General features: G+C 45.0%; 1 protein-coding gene across 2 annotated transcripts in view; it reads left to right on the forward strand.

Moving 5' to 3' along the window:
- The first annotated feature begins 231 nt into the window (after nt 1-231).
- The window catches only part of ITGB5 (integrin subunit beta 5), a 110,950-nt gene continuing 83,710 nt past the window's right edge, over nt 232-27,471 (forward strand). For both annotated transcript variants that reach the window (XR_004002630.1, XM_030580187.1), the window contains exons 1-3: nt 232-681; nt 7,302-7,387; nt 23,629-23,833. Coding sequence is in view for 1 of the 2 variants with exons in the window: in XM_030580187.1 (XP_030436047.1) it covers nt 603-681; nt 7,302-7,387; nt 23,629-23,833 (370 nt within the window). In the remaining variant the exon portion in view is untranslated. The remainder of the gene's footprint in view (nt 682-7,301; nt 7,388-23,628; nt 23,834-27,471) is intronic.

Genomic DNA, 27,471 nt, shown 5'->3' on the forward strand with positions numbered 1-27,471 from the left:
ATGGCTGTGGCGTGTGTGTTTGACTGGAGCGAGGAATCCCCAGCGGGCAGTTAAGTGTTAAGGATCCCTGCGTGCACACTGGACAGAGAGTTCATACTCACACCCTCCTGCAGGAAGAAAGTTGCTGAACCTTGGAGCACGGGGGGACGCAGGGAGGGGACAGCGCCGGGGAGGGAGGGGACAGCGGGAGCCAGGCCCAGGGAGGGAGGGGACAGAGCGAGTGGGGCAGAGCCAGCGAGGGAGAGATGAAGGGATTCAGCCGAGGCTTGGGAAACTTGGCTGCGCCCAGGGAGGACCCGCCACGCACTCGCTGAGCCCGTGGCGCTGCACTCCAGGCGGGTGCCCGCTGCTGATGGCAGGGGAGGGGATCCCTTGAGGCGCGGCAGGGCTCGCTGCATGGTGCCCCGGGGAGCGGGGCGTGCTCTGCACCCGGCCCGGCCCGGCTAGCCTGCTCGCTGGGGCAGTAATGCGCGCCCGGCAGCCCGGGCTCGCTGCCTCCCGCCGGCCAAGCAGCTGCGGCTCCAGCTGTGGCCGCTGCTAGCTCGGCGGGCTCCTCTGCCGGCCCCAGCTGTAGCACAACCCCCCCTCCAGCTGCAGGCACTATGCCCCGGAGACGGGGGCTCTCTTCCCCCAGCGCCGCCTGCCTCTTCATCCTCTCCTCCCTGCTCCACCACCTCAGGGGTAAGCTGCTTCTCGAGCCTCACTCGAACTGGGGGGCAGGTGGGCGGTTGTTTTGAGTAGAAATCGCTAAGATTGCGTCCTAGGGGTAATCAAGCTAACAGTCAGGGGGAGGGATAGCTCAGTGGTTTGAGCATTGGCCTGCTAAACCCAGGGTTGTGAGCTCAATCCTTGAGGGGGCCACTTAGGAGTCTGGGGCAAAAATCAGTACTAGGTCCTGCTATTGAAGGGAGGAGGCTGGACTCAATGATCTCTTAATAAAAAAACAAAACAACAGTCAGTCCCCTGGTTGCTTGCTGGGGCTGGGGAAGGGGTCAGTTTCTTCCTGGTAAGCATCGCTTTGCCAAGCACTTAGGGAGGGCGGGCTTACCCTGAAGCAGCTAAAGACAGATGAAGTGCCCCATTGATGTTCCAAATTCTGGGGGAGAAATGGATTCTGGATTTTGCTCCCCACCCTCTTAGAGAGGCAGGTGATCTCCCCCACACAGCACAAAAGATTCCTTGAAACACTTTCTGGTTTGAAGGTTATAAATAACCTGTTGTTTTGTTTTTGTTTTGTTTTGTTTTGAATTCCATAACCTTGATCCTGTAGGTTTTCTACAGGGCCTTTGGACTCAGAGCTCTGTACAGGCAATATATATCACAGAGCTCACTCTGCCCACACTGAGGCGCAGCCACTAGTGATTGGAGTTATTATAAGGGCCTCTTTATAGAGGAGTTTAATTAGTTTCAAGGTGGAATGTAGTGCAGTAGCTGGTATATGGTTCATGATACTGCCTGAAATGACTCTGCCGCACCTACAGAAGTGAGATATCTGTATCAGGAAAGGAGTAGACCTCACAAAGTCCATGCACATGCATCACATTACAATCCTTGGTTCTCCTCATTTTAGGCCAAACAATGAAAGTACTAGTTCATTTTACATGTGCTTCAGAAAACGACAAACTCCATCAAATTTGGGGACAGGCTGTTAAATTTTATTTTTGTAAGTGGTGTCAGGGTGCTCAAGAGTTTTTGGACAGGTATCCCTTTTTACTAGCAATCCAAATATTTTTTCCCCTCTAGAGACTACATATCATTATTACAACTGAAAATAAAAATGCAGAGCATGAAAATCAACAGTTAGTCCCAATTAAATAGAGCAGTTAATCAGCCCAAAGGTTCTCTTGGTTTTTCTTCCTGTGTTTTGATTATGTTTTATATTCCAAAATGTTTACCAAATTGCCAAATATCACAGTGCTAAATAACAGCCACGTTTGCCTTGTTACTCAAAACATCTGTATTTTTAAGAAGTCACACTTGAGGGGTGTTGTCTTCAGCTAAGCCTGGAATTGCATGTGCCCAGGTTTCCATATATACTATTGCTTTATGCTGTTTCTCAAAAGTACCAGATCTCGGTATCCAGGCGCAGCAAAAATTGTAATGGTAGTATACAAAGTAGTTGTTATCTGAATAGGCCTGATTATCTTTCTCTAAATGCCCTGAGAGGCTAGTAGAGAGCTAGCCAGCAGTCATAATGGTTTGAACCATTTGTACGAAGGGCTCAGCTTTGATTTCCAGTGGTTTCTGAACAATTTTGGATTTTGCTCCTTAGCACAAAGAACAGGCAAGTTTTTGCTCATAGATATTTTCCAAGGTCTCCACTTCAAGCATTTTCTTTTTAATGCGATGCCTTATGTTCAGCTTTGGTAGAGACTTGCTATTGAATGTGACCTAGACCACATCCCTAGATGTGAACTGACTTACGCTTTGTGGATCTGGATTTTACAACTTAAGCCATTCTCTACTTGGCATGAAAAGGGAATAAAGTTTGATTATAATCAACTTCAACTGAAGAAATATTCCTCCCTGGAATATTGGTTAGGCTTCCTGAGTATTTGGGTTACAGGTTTTCAGTGATCTAGATGGAGAGTGGCAGCATTAATAATCATAAAGTCTAAAACATTCATTTTATTATTTGTTGATATCTAGACCCCCTTTCCTTATATTGCTCCTGGCTCAGGTTCAGCCCTAATGTGAAGGATGTGCTTAGTCCAGAGAGCTGTCATTGTTCTCCTCAGCAGGCATGCTTTTATGGCTCCTGGAAACCTATTAAAACAGCAGCAATTTATGATTGTGCTCTGATAATACTGGAAATGGCCACTCTCTTTATTAGTGTAGTGCTGGTCTCTCATAAAGTGAGCCCAATAAACTGCTTTGAGTCCACTATTCACTTATTTACCCTTTGTGTTTACATTTTTAAGTAGCTACATTTACAGGCTCTTCATCCTGTGGAGAGTGCTATGGCATGGGGCAGTAATACTCAAAAGATTTTCTTCCATCCTACAGGACTAATCCTAAGAGATGCTGAGCACTCATAACTCCCACAGACTTTAGTGGGCCACATAGATGTTTCAGCCCCGACCTAGCTAAGGTGGATGAAATCTTGCACCTAACTACATGGATACAAAGCTAACTATGTATCTCTGTTTCAGGCAAGCCAGTAGGTTAAAATGTGTTGTGTACTAAGGAGCTGGCTATATTGGGCTTTATGGCAAAACTGGTTTAAAATAAGGTCACAGCTATTTGCATGGCTGTTTGGTGGCCTCCCTGAGCGCCTCTCACAAAGTTGCTGTCTGGTGTAGCTCACTCTGCATAATCAGAATTTTGGGATTATAGCTGAGTTATCCTCCTGGGGTGCAAATCTTGCCCTTTCCCCCCATACAATCAATCTTAGAATATCAGGGTTGGAAAGGACCTCAGGAGGTCATCTAATCCAACCCTCTGCTTAAAGCAGGACCAATTCCCAACTAAATCATCCCAGCCAGGGCTTTGTCAAGACTGACCTTAAACACCTCTAAAGAAGGAGATTCCATGACCTCCCTAGGTAACCCATTCCAGTGTTTCACCACCCTCCTAGTGAAAAAGATTTTCCTGATATCCAACCTAAACCTCCCCCACTGCAACTTGAGACCATTACTCCTTGTTCTGTCATAGGTAAAGAGGTCCCTCTTGCATTGGAACCAGTGCAGTTCTGCTGTGCCAAAGAAACGGCATGATTTGAGGAAGCCACTCAGAGCCTCCTGCATGCTTGAGCAGAGTGGAACTAGATATAGGGCAGAGCAATGTGGAGAATGGGTTCAGCTCCTCCAGCCTCTTGTAGTTGGTGGCGGCCTCTGACACCAACTATGCCAGAGGCTGCTGTAGTAGGATGGCATGTTAGCAGCTGTGGAGATCTGTAGATTCCTTTCCCAGCTAGAGCTGGTCTGAACCTTTTTGTCAAAATATGCTGTTTTGATGAAGCTGAAATGTGTTACATGGAGGTGTATTGATTTTAATCAAGTTAGAGAGAGCCTAAGACTCACACTCTAAAGCAGGGTGGGCAAACTATGGCCTGCGGACTAGATAGGGCCCGCCAGCTGTTTTAAGCTGGCCCTCGAGCTCCCGCTGGGGAGCGGGGTCTGGGGCTTGCTCCGCTCTGGTGCTCCAGCAGGGTCACAGAGTAGGGGGCTGTTCCATGTGGCTCCTGGAAGCAGCCACATGGCCCCACTCTGGTTCCTACATGCTTTAGTGGCCCAGCTCCAATGGGAGCTGCAAGGGACCAGTGCCCGTGGATGGTGCAGTGTGCAGAGCCCTCTGGCTGCATCTCCAAATAGGAGCTGGAGAAGGGACATGCCGCTGCTTCCGGGAGCCATTTGAGGTAAGCGCTGCCTGGAGCCTGCACCCCTGAGCCTCTCCCTATGCCCCAGCCCTGATTCCCCTCCCACCCTCTGAATTCCTCAATTCCAGCCCAGAGCACCCTCCTGCACCCCAAATCCCTCATCTTCAGCCCCACCTCAGAATCTACACCCCCAGCTGGAGCCTGCACCCCTTCCCGCACCCCAGCCCCCTGCCCCAGCCCTGATCCCCCTCCTGCACCCCAACCCAAATTTTATGAGAAGTCATGACCCTCCATGCAATTTCTATGCCCAGATGTGGTTCTTGGGCTAAAAACTTTGCCCACCCCTGCTCTAAAGCTTCCTGGTTAGGACACTGGCCTGGGATGTAGGAAATCTAGGTTCATGTCTCTGCTCCACCTGGTTTAGCATAATTTGAGATGAAAAATTCAGCACTGACTTGGGCAGAGCAGGGACTTGAATCTGGGTCTGGATGCACACCACCCAAATCAAAAAGCTCAGGTTTTGATCCAAAAATGGCCATTGTGACGCACATCCATTTTTTCTGGCAACATTTGAAAGGTTTGGTTTTATTCCAGTGCATAACGAAAACAAATGTCGAAACTTCAAAAGCTGCCATGAAATGGAATTGTTGCCTCTGGCCAGCTCTGATCCTTGCACCTCGCTGAGTGACTTGAGTAACGTGCTGCGGAGGAAGTATTAGCCATGGGACAGAGTGAGAATGGCCCAATGGAGGGAACTCTTGGTTTAATAATAACATTAAGACTAGATGATCTTGTGGTTGCTTCTGGCCTTAAACTCTATTAATACGTAAATCCTCACAGTCCCACCTGTAAATGAGGATAACTCATTTGCAATATTTTATAAAGAAGGGAGGTAAACATTATCCTCAAGTGATGGCTGAGTGTCAGTGGGAAAGCCAGGATTAGAACTCAGCCACTGCTGGCTTCTAGAAATGTTCTCTTAACCATACTACTTGGAAAACTTCACAAAATATTGTTAGTGAGGGATTTGCCTTTTCAAAACCAGTATCAGAGACCCATCTTGGACATTTAGAGCAGTGGTGCTGGTTGTACCTGCCACAGGAATGCTAATTTCCATAACAGTTAGTTTTTTCTCCAGCTAGTCCTCTCCTTTACCCCCGAATTCATTTATAAGGAAAATAAAACACAGCAGTTTTTCTAGACTACAAAACCCATTGTTACAAGGCTTCTTGTGAATGGGGAAAGCTTTATAATCAGTATTTTGTTTCATTTTTTTGAATTCTTGAAAAGTCCAGAAATTGGGCTTGGTTTAAGGAGTAAATTGCATGTATATAATAAGCAATCGATTAAATAACATTATAATAAGCCTAATGTTAAATGAAAACAAAACCAGACAGTATCCTTTAATGAAAACCATTGAAAAAATAAAAATCATAGCTCCCTTGATTTAGAGAAAATGAGTTACAATGAATCATCCTGTGGGTTATAGATAATTGTCAGTGTGAGGCATTGACATAAACAGTCAGGGCACAATCCTGACTTAAAAATTATGATGGAATAACTTACCCTTTACTAGCTTCTGACCTAGAGCATGGCATGCCCTTATACAGCTGTCCAGCTTGATTCACTACTTCCTTCCTCTTCGATACATCCCTCAAACTTGAGTGACTCATACAGCCAAATCCAACATTTATAATTTTTAAATATAAATGTATCCAAGGAAGGCAGCAGTTGGGATTCCGACATTACAACAAAAAGTTCCCCCTAAAGAGCAAAACTTTAATCCACCCATTTCCAGACATCACCAAGTCTGCTCAGCCTTCGCTCGCTTTATGCGTAGTGCATTAGTGTCTGTGGATATAATTGCCTGCAAATTGATGAACTGTAGCACGAGGCCTGAAATGCTTTCATTGACATTCAGTATGGAGAAAATAAGTGGGCTCAGAATTCAAGCCCAGGGCATTTCCTTTGAGACTGTGCAGCATCCACATAGACTTCTCTGCTGGAATTTTGTCTAATTAGTTATCGACAGTTGACGTTAATAGCTACACAGTGGAGCATAGAGACATCAGTGGCTTCAAATGTTATTTTCATCATAACTGCAAACACCATTAAACGTAAGCGGTTGCATTCAAACCTAAAACTTTTGATGTTTAGTCTGATTTAACCCTAGTGATGGCAACTCAGCACTAATTTAATGTGATAAGAACCTCCATACTAGATTCTGCATATAAAACCCTGTTGGTTGTCTTTACTCTGTATGACGCTAATAATTTAAGGGTGCAGCTATCATTGCAAGTTGTGTATGCCCGAATCAATGTGTGTTTTGTGTTAACACTGCACGTAAAAAGCATATTACTATACGGTGTGGAGGAACATGTTCCATTCTAAGATGCATTGGACATTACCCAAAATAAACAAGCTATCCTGCTTAACCTGGGTATCCTATGGAAATGGCTTTTAATAAATTAAAGCAATTTAGAGTAAGGATGTGACTCAATTATGTAAATCACTCATGTGGGAAGGGGGGATTAGGATATAATTAAAGGCTAATTTAAGATGAAAACGTTGTATTAATATTTTACCCTACTAGTTCATTCAGATGAAAAGGAATAATAATAATAATAAAAACCTACTATGTCTTGTTTTACCAGTTTTTAAAAGTCAATGTTATCTAGGATTTGCAAGGAATGACATTAATACCAAAGTAATGACTGTTGTATTCTGGCAGAAGTCTTTAAAATATTTAATTGGATTGATCAATTGATTAAATCTTCCAGAATTAATTGATCTAAGCAGGGAGGGGAGGAAAGGAAATCACTAGAGTCCTAATTTTCAGTGATTCAAGCTCCAAAGGCTTGTGAAATGTTTAATCTTACATTAATTGTTACATAAAGTGTATTGCAATGAGCACAAAGCTACCAATTTCAAGCTGTTTCACCCATAAGATGACCCTATTCTCTGTTGGTTTTTATTGCTGAAGGTCTCAATATTTGCACAAGTGGAAGTGCTACTTCCTGTGAAGAGTGCCTGCTCATTCATCCAAAATGCGCTTGGTGCTCCAAAGAGGTATGTACTTGGTCTTGCTTTTCTGTTCCTCTTGTGGGCTTTTAGTGGGTCAATATAAACTGCTTACTGCAAAACAGAGAGACAGGCTTTCCTTTGCTTTTTCCCAGAATCATTCCTCACCAAAAAAGAATGGTAAAGATGAGGGAAGTTCCTCCACGTCGCATCTGTTTAGGCTGTCACACACACACAGTCTATAAGCTCTTTGACAAACCAAGTGGATCTGCTTTTCCCTTTTTATGCATCCTAAATATACTTGCACTCTGCCATTTGCTCAGTGCAATAACCTTGCTGGGTCGGCATGTTTTGTTGAATTAATCCCATACGTCGTATTTTCAGACCACTGTGTGTTGCTGAATGTTGCACTATATGAATTCCTTTTCACAGAATGTTGTACGATTTTCACATCCTTGGTTGGTTTTACTGGAGCTCTAATGGCCCTAATCACTGGCATTTGACTTCATGTTTGATAAACTAGCTACTGTTTCTGCAAAGCCTGGAAAGAATCTGATTGTTCACTTGGCCATACTTTTCATAATGTTTGCACAATGCCAGGACCTGATGGTCAGATCTGGGAATATTCAGCGTCCAAACTTCCTGTGTGGGCAGAAATGATTGGATCTCTTCCTTAAATAGGATCCAAATGGAGGAGGTTTGCAGAGTGCTCAAAGATTAGGGGCTGCATTTGGAAATATAGGGCAAGATTATACCCTCTTACACCCTTGTATAGGCTAAATGCTTGGAGAGGTTACAGAGCAGGGAGAAGAGCAGTCATGGCTGGGCTGCTACTCTCCTCTGCCACGCAGGTGGGCAGTCAGGGACTGGGAGAGGGCAGAGCCTTTGATCTACCCTTGACATATGCTGTTCCCTATAACTGTGCCAACACAGAGGAGGAAGTAATCTACATTAAATATAGGCTTGTTTTCCCCCTGGAGCAAGGGTGGAATCAGGGAGAGAATTGTGGCAATTCCCTGCATGATCTGTTCCTGGGGCACTGCAGCTCTGTACTGCCCTTTTCACAGGACAGATTGCAAACTGGCAGTGTAGCCCATAAAAACGTACCACCACCCTGTCTTGTGTCCAGATTTACAGTGTGTGTTTATAATATATACACAACCTAATAAAATGATAGCCTTAAATTATTACTTATGTAGTGTCCTAAGTTATGCCATTAAGAAGGTATTGCTGTGTTACCCAAGATCATAAAAGTTTTCATGCTGTTGCAAAATAGCAAATAGGGTGTATAGGGAGAAGGAATGCAGCAAAAGCCTCTGCTTTTGAGACATCTTGTATACAGCTGTAAGAAACTATTTCAGCCACGTAATTGGTGGTGGTGATTTTAGAATACAGGAATGTTGTCTATTAAGCTGTGGGTATCCAATAGGTTTTTTTTCTTGGCATAGAAAGGCAATTTTTGAACAATTCTGCCAATGCAAATGTTTGTCTGGCAGTCGTTGTGACTGTTAATTGTAGGTCAGTTTTTGGCACTAGTGTTGTGATGTTGCATAGCAAGCCATAGGTTTTTTTTTTTTTTTTAATGATTTCTAAATGGAATGTGGGGCAAAAAGGGGAAAGAAATCTATTCACAAGAGAGAAATACATTCTTAGATTTAGGTTGGGTCAGCTATTTAAATATCAATTTCAAAGCCTTTCTTTGCAAATACCAGTCATAATAATGAAGAAATAAACTGGTCAGTTAAGAACCATGTATTTCTAAAGACAGGGCTTTTAACTGTATTATAAATGTCACCTTGGATTATTAATTCTGAAAATCTAAAAGCGTTCTTGGTTTGCATGTCACTTTTTGTCTATTTCTCTTCAACTTGAACAATAAAAACACAGTAGCCTAAGCCATTATATTTTCTGATCATGGATTTCTAGACAATTTCACTTTCTTATTTTCAGTAATTAGCATTTACAGCCAAAGCAATGTAGTGTTATTCTGCCGGGGAATGCAAGTTTTAAACCAAGTATGGCTCCACTGGAACTTTAGACATGGGAAATACCTCCATGAGTTTAAGTTTTGTAAATGGATGTTTACAAAATGTAAATTATTTGGGTGTTAAAATGGTATCAGTATAATAGCATGTATTATATGCTCAGTTTGTACTCCCCGAAATAATTTTCCGGCCAGTGATCTTTATAGTTCACTGGTGTTCGCTCCTAAAAACCATGAAATATTTATGTATATAGTACTAACTTAATGAACTCCAATACTGAAAAAGAACCCTCAGAAATGGATAGCGTTTGGTGTTTTAATTACTCCATGGTATTGTGTTAGCACAGTCAGAACAGCAATCACTTGAGACCCAATAAACATGGAAGCCTATGATGACATTTTGACAGTTCCATTTCAGAGCAGAACTGCATGTTCAGGGTGTTGGCTGTGATGAGAACTATCACACAGCTGGCTCTAGCTGAACTTTCCCTGGATGGAGAACTTTCCCTGGATGGAGCTGGTGGCTTGTGGTTAGATCATTGAAAGTGCTGTAATAACCTTTTCCCTCTTCTTATGTGACGAGATGGAACAAGGGACTCTTTTAAATCTAATTAACATTTTGGATCCTACCTCCTTTTGTTGTGATTGTGCACTTTAAAGACATTTTGCCTCAGTGTGTGTACCAGTGGTTCTCAAACTTTTGTACTGGTGACCCCTTTCACATAGCAAGCCTCTGAGTGCGATCCCCCTAATAAATTAAAAATACTTTTTTGTATATTTAACACCATTATAAATGCTGGATGCAAAGCAACGTTTGGGGTGGAGGCTGACAGCTCGCACCCCCACATGTAATAACCTCGCAACCCCCTAAGGGGTCCCAGCCCCCAGTTTGAGAACCCCTGGTGTATACTGAGGGACTCCCAGCAAGCAATTCCAGTTCATTGCCCACTATGAGTTCTGCCTGTCTTAGGCTTTGTCTACAATTAAAATGTAGGTCGACATTGCTCAGGGATGTGAAAAATCCACACCTCTGAGTGACACAACTGTGTCAACCTAGCCCCTGGTGTAGACACAGCTAGGCTGATGGAAGAATGCTTGCATTGACTTAGCTACCCTCGTTCAGGTTGGTGGTGTTTCTACACCAATGGAAAACCCCCTTCTGTCAGTGCAGGCTGCATCTATGCTACATGGTTATGCTGGCATACTTGTGGCACCATAGCTATGCCGGTAGAATCCCTGTAGTGTAGACGTGGCCTTAGGGTTTTACACTGCTGCCCAGCACCATAGTATCTGAGTGCCTTCCATGTGAAATCAGTAGCCAAGTGCCTAGTAGACTTCATGGAATCTCTGGCTCTCTTCCCTATTTGAGCTAATAACACTTCTTGGGGTAGTTTTTATTTTGGTTGGTTGCTTTGTTTGTTACATGGTGGTTGGGTGGTTTTGGAGATAGTAGGCTAAGAGGATAGATCAAGCTGCCAATGTTGTGATTGCCATTTTGCTGCTTTTTGAAGAGGGAGGTTGTACAACATTCCTGAAGACAGACAGGCTTTGGATTAATCTGATCTCCTCTGGAAACTTTTTCCATAGCCAGATCTTCTCTCAGCTGAGAATGGTTTGCTCCCATGTGCTTCATCCCAGGTTTTGTGATCTGCTTTGTCCCAGAGGAGCATAGCTGTGTCAGCCATTCATAGACTGAAATTCAGTCTCTAGTTTAGCTGGGGCCTTGATCCATTAAGTGAGTGGTTTTCAAACTTTCGTACTGGTGACCTCTTTCACACAGCAAGCCTCTGAGCCTCTTATAAATTAAAAACACTTTTTCTATATTTAACACCATTATAAATGCTGGAGGCAAAGTGGGGTTTGGGGTGGAGTCTGACAGCTTGCGATCCCCCCACATAATAACCTTGTGACCTCCTGAGGGGTCACGATCCCAGTTTGAGAAGCCCTGCATTAATTGCTTTTAAATTAGGAACAAGGCCTTAAACTGACACCCGAAACTGACTGGAAGCCATTGGAAGGATTTGAGCGTGGGCCTGATGTGCTTCTGGGGCACTAAGCCATGGAGGAAGTGGGCATATGCATTCTGTACTAACTGGAGCCTGTCTTCATGTTCAGTTTCAGATGAAGTGAATTATAGGGATTCTGCTTAGAGGTAACAAATGCACAGATCACTGTGGCCAGGCCTCTTCTGGGAAGAGGGAGAAAAGTGTCCTAGCAACCTGGAGATGAAAGAAGGCATTTTTAGACACAGATTATCCAAGTTTAGTGAGGAGTCAAACATGACCACTTTGCATGGGGGCTGTACACTTTCATAGGAAGGTGGGAATAGTCTATTGGCTACTTCTTCAGAGCCTTTCCCCCATCCAACCAAAAGACATCAGGGTTGAGTGCTGGCTTCTTGAGGACTTGGTAAACTATTGTATTTTTCTAAGAAGTTTGGTAGGTGTGCTTCTCTGAAGGAGGCATTGATAATTTCCATCCGTAGTGGGTGTAGCTGCGTTTTGCCAGCTCTCTCCATCCAGGGAGGGACATGATCCATTTCACGGGTTGTAGCGCTAACATTCTTCAGGGCTTCTTGAACTTCAGTAGCATGATGGGGCCAAACTCGACTGGGGTTGGCTGGTGGATAATATGATCTGATTGGGGTGGAATTTTCTTTCCCAGTTAGCTGCACACGCATTTGGTTGATCTTACCAGCAAAGTATGCTGACAGCTCTTCCCAGCAGTTGGTGTTTGGGTCTGATGTCTGGGCTAGGCAGCACAGATTAATTAGCTGGTTCACTAGGTGGAATAGCTCTGCCAGGGCTGATTCTGTTCTCCTGATTACAGAGAAGCAGAAGGCTCCTTTTGCTTCTTTTACTGCAGTGACACAGTCCTGTAAGCTTTGTTTGTGCTGCTGGTGGGTGGACTCCGAATTTGGGTGACAGATCAGCTAAGGTGATGTGGTTTGGTGTCTGTCTGACAATCCTTTCACAGGCAGTTGGGTTCATCAGGTACTTCATCTTTGGGACAGGTGTCTCCTTTCATCCTGAGGAGGTATTAAGCATTGGAGACCCCTCTGGCTGCTGTATTTGCCTGCTGTATTTTAAGCATGATACATTGGAACCTTATTCTCTCTGCAGTGTATTGGCTCTAAGCCTGAACATTTTGTGTATCAATTGTACATGTGCTATTTCAGAGGTCATCACCAGCTTCCACTGACATTCAGCATCTCTGTTCTGGTATTCAGTATCTCTTTTCCCATCAAAGTTTGATGATGGATGGTTTGACTATAGGAACTTGCTGATATCCGTGCAGCTCTTGAGTTCCTCTGAACCAGGTGGATCAGCACAGTTCTTGAGGCTGTTAGAAACCTGGAAATAAACATGGATTTGGTTGGCTCGCGGCAGAACACCTTGAAGGCTAGGACTTAAATGAGTCAATTTAAATCCCCTACTCTGCACCATGTGACCTTGCGGGGAGAGGGGGGGGGCTGTAGAGAGGAACCAGCCAGAGACTCCAGCTGGTAGGAGCAGCTGCAGAAACAGCTGAAGCAGAGACCTTTGGCCATTCAGACAACTTTCTGCAGGTTTGACTGGACTTTTTCTGCCTTGTGCTGATTGGCTGGTTCCTCCAACATTCTCCTTCCCAATCCCTTAGGGCTTGTCTACATCAGAAAGTTGCAGCGCTGGTGAGGGAGTTACAGCGCTGCAACTTAGGAGGTGTACACATCTGCAGGGCACCACCAGCGCTGCAACTCCCTGTTTGCAGCGCTGGCCGTACTCCCGTTTTGTCTCGGGTGTAGAGGATCCAGCGCTGGTGATCCAGCGCTGGTAATCAAGTATAGACACTTACCAGCGCTTTTCTTGACCTCCGTGGAATAAGCAGGTATCCCAGCATACCTGAGGAAGCCTCTGGTAATCAAACTGGTCTCCTTCCCCAGCTTGCTCTCGCGTTCCCCGAACCCCGAGCAAGCAGGTCTCCTTCCCTGAGGTTTGCTGGGTGGTTCCGGGAACGCGAGAGCAAACCGCGGCGAAGCTGGTCTCCTTTCCCGGTTTGCTCTCGCGTTCCCCGAACAAGCAGGTCTCCTTCCCTACGGTTTGCAGAGTGGTTCGGGGAACGCGAGAGCAAACCGTGGCGAAGCTGGTCTCCTTTCCCGGTTTGCTCTCGCCTTCCCCGAACAAGCAGGTCTCCTTCCCTACGGTTTGCAGGGTGGTTCGGGGAACGCGAGAGCAAACCGCGGCGAAGCTGGTCTCCTTTCCCGGTTTGCTCTCTCGTTCCCCGAACCCCCGAGCAAGCAGGTCTCCTTCCCTGCGGTTTGCAGGGTGGTTAGGGGAACGCGAGAGCAAACCGCGGCGAAGCTGGTCTCCTTTCCCGGTTTGCTCTCTCGTTCCCCGAACCCCCGAGCAAGCAGGTCTCCTTCCCTGCGGTTTGCAGGGTGGTTCGGGGAACGCGAGAGCAAACCGCGGCGAAGCTGGTCTCCTTTCCCGGTTTGCTCTCGCGTTCCCCGAACCCCCCTTGAAGCCGCCCAACAGCGCTGCAGTGTGGCCACATCTAACACCACTTGCAGCGCTGGTTGCTGTAAGTGTGGCCACTCTGCAGCGCTGGCCCTATACAGCTGTACTAATACAGCTGTAACAACCAGCGCTGCAAAATTTTAGATGTAGACATGGCCTTAGTCTCTTCACTTCCGCTTCACGTCTTCTCCTCCTACCCTCTTTTCCCCTGCCCTGTCCCCCTCACTCCTGTTCCTTTCAATGCCCCCTCTCTCTTCCCTGTTCTTTCCATTCATCTGATCCCCTCCTAACTAACCCTCCCTCCAAATAGTGAGACAAACATATTTGCCACCATTACCTTGTTCACTCTGCTTGTGTGTTCCACCTTTTCCCCCTTTCCTGTGTCTCCTAGTCTACTTAAGTTTGCAAGCTCTTCTAGGCAAGGGCTGTCTGTTGCTCTGTACAGTGTCTAGCACAAAGGGGCCCCATCTTGATTGGTCTTTAGGCACTACCCTAATAAACATGATTAATAATCTCTCAAAGAAGAAGCTGCAAGATATGTAGATTGAAGTGGCTAGTGTTAAAGGCCTCTCCATAGTGTGGTGTTTAAAGACGATGCAATGGTGGATGTACGAGTGAAAATATATCAGAGAAATAGAATATGGATTTGCAAAGTGATTCAAACAGCTGCAGCCCTCACGTCTCTGCTGGAATCTGGAGAAAAAAACAGAAACCTTTCTTTAGACTGCTAAGGCCTTACATATTCCTTTTAAACTTGTACTAATTTTGTACACTCTTTGGGATCTTTTCATCAGTGTAATGTTTTCTGGGTGGCAGCAGAGGAATCTAGTTGACCTCCCAATGGAGGCATGTTTGCCAATATTGGTGGAGCTGCTCAGGTGTGCTGGTGAAAGCAGATAGCGCTGAAGAAAGCTCTTCTGTCATGCTGGGAGCTGCCATTGCACTTTTATTCCCTGCCAAACTTTGCAATGAATGAGCAAAAGAGGAGGGGGAAAAAAAAAGGCTGGTCTCATGAATCTATTTCCCCATGTTAAGTATCCTCACACCTTCTTATCAACTGTCTGGAATGGACCATCTTGATTATCAGTACAAATTTTTTTTCTCCTGCTGATAATAGCTCCTCTTAATTAATTATCCTCTTAGAGTTGGTATGGCAACTTCCACCTTTGCATGTTCTCTGTATGTATATATATCTTCTTACGATATGTTCCATTCTATGCATCTGATGAAGTGGGCTGAAGCCCATGAAAGCTTATGCCCAAATAAATTTGTTAGCCTCTAAGGTGCCACAAGTACTCCTGTTCTTTTTGTGGATACAGACAGACACGGCTGCTACTCTGAAAACTGGAAAAAATATAATCTCTGGTATTTATGGCAGGAAATTGAGGGAGGAAAAAGAGATATTATTGAGAAATTAATCAAATGATGAAGTTAAGGAAAGGGAAATTTATTCAGTCCAATCTTACATTAATTCAGCCTAAAGAAGAAATAAATGCCAGGGAAAAATCCAGCACAGATCAAGGCAGGGATTAAATGGACCCTTTTAAGTATTCTCCATCTCAGGCTTATGATCTGTTTATTGTATGAAGTAAATATTGCTCACAGTGAATCAAATTGATTTGTAGATAATTTTCCTATTGTTGTTCCAGTTTATTTTTGTTATCACTAATCTTTGTTTGCTTGGCTGCCATTAGTTTGGGAAATCCTTGGGGAAGGGACGGTATTTGGCAAGCACCTAGCACATTGTGAGTGCTACTGTAAATAAACAAAAACATTCAGGCACTTTCTAGACAGATTGGCTTTGCTCTAGAACAAACAACATGTTTGGTTACTAACCTCTGGTGGATATTTAATGGGTTTCTTTGTAGGATAGGCAGACAGGCAACTTACTGGCAAGATTGCATTCATATTCTTACATACATGGTGCTTATTTGAGTGGTTTTATGTTAATTTACAAATGAGAGTAAGCTGCAAAGTCTGGGTCTGAAGCTCAGCTTTCGTAAAGTTTGGGTCAGGGAGTTTGGTTTCAGTTCATCCCTAGTTTCTGTTTTTCTTTTATTGCTTATAAACTATTGTGGCCTGTATAGTATCCTCTTCTCTTCCCCTTCCTCCCCCTGCTTCTTCCTGTATAATCTTTGGGAGCATCTCCCTTGTCTGTCATTGAAGACTTGGCTTCAGTGTTTGTTATGGATCTGGTGCCAAAAGTGTGCTTGGCACTTTATTGATGGTGTAGGAATGAAATAATTTAGTGACTTTTTTTTTTCCTGATGGACTGTTCATTGCTCCTGCAAGGTATGAGGTAGATCAGTGAGATACTGTAGATTTTATAATTTCATAGCATAAATAAAACATCTGCACATCAGCTTGATTTTTTTGTTTTAATTCTTTGATTTAGTGCCAAACATCCTAGGAAGTAGGCAAACTAGGGTGGGGTCAGTGCGAAAGGGACAGAAATGTCTGAAAAAGCAGCATGGGAAGTTGCTACTTGACATTCTGTGGATTCCATAGAGAAACCCAGGTGCAGCAAATTGATAAAGCTTCAAAAACCACTGCATGAAGGAGCTAAAACCTGCTGATCTTGTACTGAGGCTCGTGTGTGGTATTCTGCTCCTTTGCATGTGTCTGCCAACAGACAGCGGGCCAGAGCCTATATAAGCATGCATCAATCATTCCGGAGCCCTTAGCTGTCCCAGATGAAGTCCACATACTCCTTTCCTTTCACAGATGGCCACTGTACACCAGAAACTCTCCGAAGTATTTATGTTATGCCACAGGGAGGTGTTTGCTGATAGTAAGTCACTGATGCCATGGTAGGGGTAACGTGCAATATTATTTCTATAGTTATATGTGTCTGCAGATTATCATACCTATTGCCGGTCAGCTTGATTTCAGTACCAGACAAACTGGTTTAAACTATCATAAAGAACAAAATTCTCAGACACGTATAGATGAACATAATTTTCCGGGGAAGAGTCAACATGGTTTTTGTAAAGGAAAACCATGCCTCACCAATCTACTAGAATTCTTTGAGGGTTTCAACAAGTATGTGGACAAGGGGGATCCAGTGGATATAATGTACTTGGATTTTCAGAAAGCCTTTGACAAGGTCCTTCACCAAAGGCTCTTAAGGAAAGTAAGCTGTCATGGGATAAGAGGGAAGGTCCTCTCATGGATTGGTAACTGGTTAAAAGATAGGAGACAAAGAGTAAGAATAAATGGAGGGCTTTGGAGCGGAGCCCGAAGCTGGAGTGCGGCACAGTGGAGCTGCAGGTTTTTGACAGGAGCTGGATCGGAGCCAGAGCACAACTCCAAAGCCCTGAATAAATGGTCAGTTTTCAGAACGGAGAGAGGTAAATAGTGGAGTCTCCCTGCAGGGGTCTGTATCAGGACCAGTTCAACATATTCATAAATGATCTTGAAAAAGGGGGAAACAGTGAGGTGGCAAAATTTACAGATGATACAAAACTACTGAAGATTAGAGTGATCAGGTGTCCAGTTTTCGACCGGAACACCTGGTAGAAAAGGGATCCTGGTGGCTCTGATCAGCACCGCTGATTCAGCTATTCACTGTCAGACTGGCAGCACTGAGCAGTGGGGCTGTTAGGCTCCCTGCTAGCCTCTGCTCCATGAGGCTGCCAGGAAGCATTCAGCATGTCCCTCCTCTGGCTCCTACACATAGGGGCAGCCAGAGGTCTCCTCATGCTGTCCCAGTCCCAAGCACTGCCCCTGAAGCTCCCATTGGCTGGGAACCGTGGCCAATGGGAGCTGGGGAGGCGGTGCCTGAAAACAGGGCAGCGTGCAGAGCAGCCAGTCTTCACCTCCGCGTAGGAGCTGGAGCGGGGACATGCTGCTGCTGCTGCTGCTGCTGCTTCTGGAAGCTGCTTGAGCCTGTACCCCAATCTCCCTCCTGGGCCCCAACGCACAGCCCCAGTCCTGATCCCCCTTCTGCCCTCCGCACCTCTCAATCCTAGCCTGGAGCACCCTCCTGCACCCCAAGACCCCCGCCCCCACCCCAGAGCCTGGATCCCCAGCCGGAGCCCTCACTTCCCCCTCCCCCCCCATGCCTCTACTCCCTGTCCCAGCCCTGAGCCCCCTTCTGCCCTCTAAACCCCTCAGTCCTAGCCCAGAGCACCCTCTTACATCCTGAACTCTCATCCTCAGCTGCACCCTCAAGTCTGCACCCCCAGACAGACCCCTCACTCCCCTCCTCCCCAGCCTGGAGCCCCCTCCTGCATCCTGAACTCCTCATTTCTGACCCCACCCTGAAACCCACACCCCCAGTCCAGAGCCTGTACCTTCATGGTAAGGTTGTTACACTGCTTGAGGAACGCACACTGGATACTCTAAGTACGGAACTCACAACCAGTTTGAGGTTTGTGCTTGGTTTATAACATTCTCCCCTGAGGTTGGTACTCATGTTCCTGAGCCACGCTGGACAGCTTGACAATGTAAATGTAGGGGTGGTAAGTGGGCAATGCTCAAGTTTTTCTGAAGCAATGATGTGAGAAACCTGTACTGCTTCTTCCTGTGTGTAGCTTAGTGGGGGCCAGGGGTTTTGCCAGAAGCACTGCACTTAATCTGTTTATTAATTTGATCTCATTCACATTATAATGAAACGTGAAAGGTCTCTGTAGTGGAACTACTATAACGGGTCGGCAACCTTTCAGAAGTGCTGTGCTGAGTCTTTATTTATTCACTCTAATTTAAGGTTCCGCGTGCCAGTAATACAATTTAATGTTTTTAGAAGGTCTCTTTCTATAAGTCTATAATATATAACTAAGCTATTGTTGTATGTAAAGTAAATAAGGTTTTTTAAAATGTTTAAGAAGCTTCATTTAAAATTAAATTAAAATGCAGAGCCCTCCGGACTGGTGGCCAGGACCCGGGCACTGAAAATCAGCTCAGGTGCTGCCTTTGGCATGCGTGCCATAGGTTGCCTACCCTTGTACTATAAACATCACCTGGCTTTTCAGCTCTGTAGGAGCCAGCACATTGAAGGCAGACTGCTACTGTTTCCCCTGCTGATAGATATGTTGTTGTTTTTTTTTAACTAACAGGAGCAAGACAATTCCCTGATCAGTGCAAAACTTAGAGGGAAGGGCTCGGGTGCTGAATGCTGTTGAAGGCAGAATAGTGGACTAGATGGACCACGATATGATCCAGTTTGGCAATTCCTGTGGTCCTACTTTGGGTTATTTTAGAAGAAGAAATTTCAATAGAAAAGACATAAATGTCAAAAAATGGGTGGATTAATGTTAGTTAGTCCACAGGTGACAATGAGCTGAGAGCCATTAACGGTTATTGCTAGCAGATGGCTATGTACAGTGGTTGCCTTAAATTTGCTGATTGCCTTGGATAGTAACTAAATAGCTTTGCGTTAGTGTTTGTAGTACGCGGTATATTCCCTATAGTAAGTATAGAAATATACGTGGGGATGCTGCAGCCACTGAGAGAACTGAATCTCTTAGTATAAGGAAAACCAGACAAGATTTTAGGGATGACCTCTGCAGGGCTAGATTTTCCCAAAGGAGCACAGAGATTTCCCAGCAATAACTGAGCCCCACCCTCTGCTCCATGAAAACTCTCTGGGAGGCAAGCAGTGGTAACCTTCGTGTTGTTCTCTCAAAGTCTCTGCCAAGGGTGTGACGCTTTAGACTCAGGGAAGCGAAGGAGGAGGAAAGGTGGCTCCATGGCAGTCCCAGTAGTGGACGCTACTGAGGAGATGTGCTGAACCAGTGCATCCAGACACCTTTGTCATACCCCTCACATACATGGGCCCACTCTTTGGGTTGTGCTGGTCCCTTTTTCTTTTCCCCTTCAATTTCATATGTTGTGGTTGCAATACCCACCATTCCTGGATAACTTTCCACCTTCAGACGTGAGGGGTATGCGGCCTGTGCTGCTTGCAGAAACCTGGGCTGAATGTGGCCGGTAGCCCATCTGTCAATAACAGCGATAGTTCTTCAGTGGATCTTCTCCTCTGTAAGTCTAATTGATTCTTTCCCTTGTGGGTGGCTTTGGTGACTCCATCTTCTGTAGTTCAACCAAAAGGGGGAAGATAGGCCGTCGGAGAGTCATTGCTACGTATGTTTTGGTGTGTCTTCCCCCTCACTCAAATACAGATCCATACATACTCAGGCCATTGCATACTGGCTTCTTCCTTCTTATCTAAATAACACCAACAGAGAAGCTCAACAGCAAGGTAAACAATGCTGTATCTAGAGACCGTTTTCACAGTGCCCTCACACGCTGATGAGGAAAGGATTGCAGCTGACCTTGCTCCTCCTACCTGCCCTATCTTCCTAAGTAGGTCTGTGTTTACTTTCCCCCTTCCAGAAATAAAGGCCAGATGCAAAGTTCATTGAAGTCAGTGGGAGTCTTTGTCTATGGCTTCACTACAGCTTAAGTCGACAGGGGTGTGAATTAGCCACCCCTTGAGCGATATAATTGATGCAGTGCTATGTCGACAGGAGATTTTCTCCCACCAACATAGCTCCCGCTGCTCGGCGGGGAGGCTGGAGTAATTAGCCGATGGGACAGTTCTCTTCCTTGCTGCAGCTGCACAGCTGTAGGGTCTCTTGAGTAGCCCTACTCTTACTGTTAATATTAATAGGCTTTGGATCAAATCCTAAGATTCCTAGAGACATTTGGTAGATGTTTCATGTCACACCAGGTCGGCCTGCATTTCAGGTTAGTGATGAATCTCAAATGTCAGCTGGTTTGGAGTGTCTGTTACAAAAGCTTTGCCCAGTATTAGTCCTTTAGGGATAATCATGCACGGCTATGCGAGTGGTTGAAACTTTCTGTTGCTCTTGTGTAGGTTACTTTAGTGCAGTGATAGCGCTCTTTCTAACATGCTGGTGGGCAACCAACGCAAATAAAGCCATGATTAATACCATATTATTCCCATTTTCCAGATGGAAATTTGGAGGCATAAAGAGGTTGTGATCGCAGAGGCAGACTGTAGCAAAACTGGCGGTAGAACCCCGAGGCCTGATTCTGGTCTCAGCTAAGTCAGGAGCAACACTACTGAAATCTGTAAAGCCAGTGTAAATGAGATCAAGAATCAGGCCCTGGGTCTCCTGACTCCCAGAGGGGGCTTTAGTCAGCATAGAGCCTCCTTCCTTTTAGATATCCCTTAACTCCTCCCACAGTTTGTACAATATGTCACTCAGGCAAAGCAGAGACCCCCATTGAAGTCAGTGAGAGTCTTTTCATTGACTTCAGTGGGGCTTAAATCAAACCCTTACAACATATCAACAGACCCTAGGTAATCTTTTTAAAATCTGTCCCTTTACCCACTGTTCTGATTTTGTTTTTGTTTTTTAAGAAAAAAAGTGAAAATGATTTAAATAGTCTCAGTCTTTCTGTCTGGAAGGTCATCTGTTTGCATTACATGTTCCAAGGAATTAATGTTAATATCAGTATGACATACCATCCCTTTGCTTAGACTTAGTATTTGGAAGATGGAATGTAAATCAAGTATATTTCAAATATAAACATTCTAACCTTGTATTAAAAAAATGTTTTGGGGATTGTGTATGTTGGTCACACAATATTCAAGTTCTTTCCTCATGTCTTAGGAGGTTGTGAGAAGGTTTTTGAGTTCATTATTAAGAAGAAGCAGGTCTGGTGGTTAAAGATGAGGCCATGAGGCATAGGTTCTATCAGTGGTTTTGCCACTGACTTGCTGTGTGACCGTGAGCAACTCATTAGCTGGCTCTGTGCCTCAGTTTCCCCCTCTGAAAAATAAGGATAAGTAACACTTCCCTACCACACATGGGGGTTGTGAGAGGATGACTTTGTTTGTAAAATGCTTTGAGATATTCTGAGGAAAAGAGCTGTATAGAAAGATGTGAAGATAAACTGAATAATTGCTTTTTTTTTTTTCCTCTGGCTGTTGAGTGAATGGAGGGATAGTTGGGGTGGTTGTATTTATGGGCAGTCCTTTTATTTTTGTATTATTTTGTGTGGTTTAACCGATGAGGTCGTCACTCAGAGCATAGGATGGGTGTCTCTATACAGCTATCTTCCAGAAATTGGAAGAAATCAATCAAAATTCATTGAGCTTTGAGTACCTAACTTCCTCTGGCCTCTTTGAAAATTCCCACTCCCTAGTTTCTAAAAGCTCTTTGGAAAAATACTTGGCATCTTTATGTAGCTGGATGTTACAAAGTCACTGCCCCAGGGAATGCTGTGTGTTTGGATTAAGTTTCTTTGTTGCTAGGGCTGAGGGACATCTCAGTGCAGTTGGTAAACTCCCTGTGACTATATCTTGCTCTGGGGCAACAAATGGCTCTTATCAATTGTGGCCTACACCCCAGCACTCTTCCGTCTTCATACGATAGGATACACATTTGCTGGAGTTTGGTTCAACATTAATCGCCAGACATACATGAGGGCAAGTTGGAGGTTGAGTCCATTTATCTACAAGCCCATATTAGGTTTTAACATCTTCTTCAACATATACAGCTTGTTTCTCCCCTTCCCCTTTAAAACATTCCATTCCCAGAATCTCTCCTCACTCTTCCTTGTATTAGAGAGACAAGGTGGATGAGGTAATATCTTTTATTGGACCAACTTCTGTTGCTGAGAGAGACAAGCCTTCTAGCCACACACAACTCTTCATCAAGTCTTGGAAAGGTACTCCCAGGATCACCGCAATATTGTAAGGGACAATTCAAGGTAGAGTGGCCTGTTAACACCTCTGTGGTCACAGGACAAAAAAGAGGGTTACCAATTGTTGTTATAAGCCAAAAATCTAGTGTCTCTATTTAGTCCATGATTTTTAGTGTCTGTGCAGAGCTGTTCAGCATATATGGAGTTGTGTGTAGTGGTCAGAGAGTTATAGATGGCGAGGGATGATGTTTTGTTTCTTGCATTTGCTCCGGAAGCAGACGTTGCTGTTAAGTTTTTCTTCTTTTTTCTTCATGTTGGGGAGTTTCCATTTCAGATGGCTAAATTCGATATCTTCCATTGTTGTATGCAGTGTTGCAGCTGTGTCGGTCCCCGGATATTAGAGAGACAAAGTTTATGGCTTATTACAACATATGTAACCCACTAACCCCCTCTTTTTGTCCTAAGACTGCAGAGGTATTAGCAGGCAGCTCCACTTTGAATGGTCCCTTACAATATGTGCCAACTATTTATGCTAAACAATCTGTTCCACCTTTCATTTTACTGTGATCCTGGCAGTACATTTCCCAGATTTGAAGAAGAGCTCTGTGAGACTTGAAAGCTTGTCTTTCTCATGCGACAGACATGACTCCTGCGACAGACCTGGAGCCCTAGTTATCTGCTTTCATTTGATACCTTACAAGACACTTTTTATAGACAAATACTATGACAGCAATATGTTAGGTGTAATGAGTTTGTCAGGCCTGATAGGAGTTGCTGTCACAGAGCAGTGCCTCTTGGTCACACCACACACTCCAGCTTTTGCAACATTTCTGAAGGATTGTCTCCTCCCATATCACCCCTGCATTCTCACTGTTGCATTAGTTTGATCTGAAAGGTTCAGTCCCTCTAGGTGCTGGTAGGGTGACCAGATGTCCCGATTTTATAGGGACAGTCCTGATTTTTGGGTCTTTTTCTTATATAGGGTCCTATTACCCCCCACCTCCATTCCGATTTTTCACACTTAATGTCTGGTCACCCTAGGTGCTGAATGCATTGGTGGTGCAGCCAATCTAGATGACATTGTCCTCTCCCTCTTACCTCCCTCTTGCTGCAAATCGTTGCATGTCAAAAGAAGGCTCCGATTGCAGAACTGATTTTTTTTTTCCTTTTCTTCCTTCTCCAACTCCTAGGAATTTGGCAGCACAAAATTCATCACATCGAGGTGTGACTTCGTAGAAAACCTGATTACGAATGGCTGTGCAGGGGAACTTGAGACTCCCAAAAGCAGTATAAACATAGTGGAGAATCTTCCTCTAAGTAGCAAGGGCTCCAGCTTGACCCTTTCAGATGTTACACAAATAATGCCTCAGAAGATCTCGTTGAATCTGCGGCCTGGTGAGTTAACAATGATGCTGACCTTTGTTCTGGATTAGAAGAGGTGTGTGTGTGTGTGGGGGGTAGATTTCAGATGTCAGGCCCTGATCCTGTAACTTACAACACAAAGGTAAATTGCTAAACCCACACAGTTCTATTGACTTCAGTCCACCTGTGCATTGTGGAGTAAAGGCCTCAGTATTTCTACTCACTCGAGAGGACATTATGTTGACCTCCAAATCAGTTAATTCTTTATCAAACCCCTATAAGTACTAGTCTTAATCCTTTATAAGCATGTAAAGGGACATTCTCAACTTCAAAATTAGTCAATTAAAAAGAAAGAGTTAAAAATGGCCTCAGATTCTATACGTAACCCCCAGCCTGACAATTGCTGTGGTGTACAATCATAATGTTCTAATTCAGGGGTCGGCAACCTTTCAGAAGTGCTGTGCCGAGTCTTCATTTATTCACTCTAATTTAAAGTTTTGTGTGCCAGTCATACATTTTAACGTTTTAGAAGGTCTCTTTCTATAAGTTTATAATATATAACTAAACTACTGTTGTATGTAAAGTAAATAAGGCTTTTAAAATATTTAAGAAGCTTCATTTAAAATTAAATTAAAATGCAGAGCCCTCCCCAGACCGGTGGCCAGGACCCGGGCAGTGTGAGTGCCACTGAAAATGAGCTTGTGTGCTGCCTTCATCACACGTGCCATGGGTTGCCTACCTCTATTCTAAGTAAACAAATTTTAAAAATGCTTATCTGTTTCTTGTTGCTCTGTGAAAGACCCAGAAAAACACAAATTGCAAGATCAGGGCTTTGGCTGTTACTGACATAAGAGGTTTGAACTTGTGACCCTAAGCCATCCCTTCCCCTGAAACTTCCAATTAAAAAGCAAAGCATTTATAATTGAAAGAGCTGGGACTGAGCCATGGAAGCATGTTTGTTATCTAAAGTTTCTTGCAAAGGAAAAAAAGCTGTAGTGTGGGTTGAGCATTCTTACAAAAAATATTTGGCGTTTGGTATGTAAGACAAAAAAGACCCTTTACAGCAAAGCTAAAAGCAAATATAAAAGCTCGATTCATAAAAAGAAAGTGTATGTGAGTGTGGGATTGGTGCTTTTGCTTCAGATTTTTCAAGCGTATAGATTGGGGTCCCCAACGCAGTGCCTGTGGTGCCCGTGGGGCATCTAAGTGCGCCCGTGTACTGGCTGGCAGACGAGCATCCGCCGAAATGCCGCCGACAAGCTGCGCCATCCAGAGGTGTCGCCATCGAAATGTCACTGTGGGGGTGACGCCTATTGACGTTGCTGCTTGTCGGTGGCATTTTGGCGGATGCTCATCCGCCGCCACGGTCCTCTATGGCTCGTCGTCTGGTGCCTGCTAGACAAAAAAGGTTGGGGACCACAGGTATAGATAAAGATGAAGTATGTGTTCTTTTCCCATGAAGAGGGGGAAGATTGAGCTGGTACTTAGTGGCTTCCATACCAATGCTGCATTGGTGCTTCCATCAGTTTCTGCACAATGCAAGCTTTAACTTTACAAATATTCTAGCCCTTAAAGTTCTGAATAAAATCTTACCAACGTGAATCAATGCAGTGCTCTCTTAGGGCCACTTACATTGGAAAGGTTTCAGAGTGGTAGCCATGTTAGTCTGTATCAGCAAAAAGAACGAGGAGTACTTGTGGCACCTTCAGGGCCGGTGCAACCATTTAGGAAAACTAGGCAGTTGCCTAGGGCGCTGGGATTTGGGGGGGGTGCCATTTTCTTCAGCAGTGACTGCGGTGGCCGGATCTTCGATCGCCCCAGTCGCCGACGGCATTTTGGCGGAGGGAGCTGGGGCTGAGGAGCGTGGGGAGGGCCGCCTGCATCAAGTAAGGGTAGGGCGGCACGCAGGGGAACTCCCAGCTCCAGCTCACCCCTGCCCCACCTTCTCCCCAAGCACGCCGTGGCCGCTTCACTTCTCCCACCTCCCAGGCTTCTGGCACCTAAGCTGATTGGCGCCGCAAGCCAGGGGGGCGAGAGAAGTGAAGCAGCCATGGTGTGCTCTGGGAGGAGGCGGGGCAGGGGTGAGCTGGGGTGGGAGGGATGCCTCAGGGCGGAGGGTGGGAGGTGGGGAGCTGCCGCAGGGGGAGACGCCTCAGGGCAGAGGGGGGGGAGCTGCCACGGTGGGGGGGGCACCTCAGGGCAGGGAGCGCAAGGCAGAAGTTTTGCCTAGGGCACGAAACATCCTTGCACTGGTCCTGGGCACCTTAGAGACTAACATTTATTTGGGCATAAGCTTTCGTGGGCTAAAACCCACTTCATCCGATGAAATGAGTTTTAAAGTGGGTTTTAGCCCACGAAAGCTTACGCCCAAATAAATATGTTAGTCTCTAAGGTGCTACAAGTACTCCTCGTTCTTTTTACATTGGAAAGTACCTTATTCTGCAAAGAAACAGCAGTCTCAAGGCCAATACTGTTTTAAATTGGGGACCCAAAATTAGTGGATGCTTCTGAAAATGCAGATCAAACCCCTCTCTTCCATCCCAGGACAGAGCCTCTCCAATCACTCGTTTGGCTGTGGTGATAAAGACTAAGCAGCCCAGGAGTAGGGAGGGAAGTGTGGGCTTTGTCTACACTACATAGCTTTTAGTGACATGGCTGTGTCGCTAAAAGTCGGGCAGTATAAATGCTGTTTGTCGGCACTTTTGCCGACAAAATACTTGCACCCCCTACGAGCAGGGTTCACGTTGTCGACAGGTGAGCGCTCTGCTGACAAGGAGCTGTTTAACACTGCCACTTGCCATGCAAAACTTTTGTCGTGGGGGGGGGCGCGGGGGGGGGAAGGAGGCTTTTTAAAGCACCTATGAACAGCAAAAGCTTTGTCATTCAATTGGCAGTGTAGACAAAGCCATGGTCTGCTCTTGAGAGAGAGAGTGCTGATAGTAGACAAACCACAGGCATGCACAGAATTGCTGCTGGCAAGGAATCGCCATGCAGATGGTTAGATGGTTTCTGGGATTTAGTGCTGTATACCAAATAGATTTACTGCCACAAAAGACCAGCTGTAATTCTTTTATGCTAAAGAGTTTCCTGACTCAGTTGCTGGCAGAAAACACTGTATCAGCAATGCATTGCTATCAAACCCTGACTCCCCAAGACCCTCCCTACCATGAAACTTCTTGTAACCAGCAAATTCCAGAGCTTCCCAGGATAGTTCTGCACAGTTTTCAACATGTAAATTGACCTTTTTGTACTGTAGCTAGAGAGAAGGAGGTGGAACTCCCCCAGGCTGGCCTTTTAGCTACTGGTCAGTAGCTTTCAGAAATGAGAGAAGTTCTTCTGTTTGATAGGTACTTTGGTGGTAGAGTTTTGTGCAGAATGGAGGGCGAGCTTCAGGTCTGACTAGATGTGCAATGCAGACTGGCCTTTTTAGGATCAAACCCATGCCTAGATAAGGCCTTCTTTATTGGAGAGAGGAGATGAGGGAGGTTTGCAAGGGAAAGAGATGGTAGGAATGCTGCCATTTGGAATCCACTTGGTGCTATCTTTACTTGTACAACTCTTAGGCGAAGGGTGCTTTAGAAACACCTATGCTAGATAGATACACTACATATAATGTGTCTTTGGGGTTCTGTGAACTGGTCTCTCTATTTTTTTACATGGCAGATCAATAG

This window comes from Gopherus evgoodei, chromosome 11 (genome assembly GCF_007399415.2).
Source record: "Gopherus evgoodei ecotype Sinaloan lineage chromosome 11, rGopEvg1_v1.p, whole genome shotgun sequence".
Taxonomy (NCBI): Eukaryota; Metazoa; Chordata; order Testudines; family Testudinidae; genus Gopherus; species Gopherus evgoodei.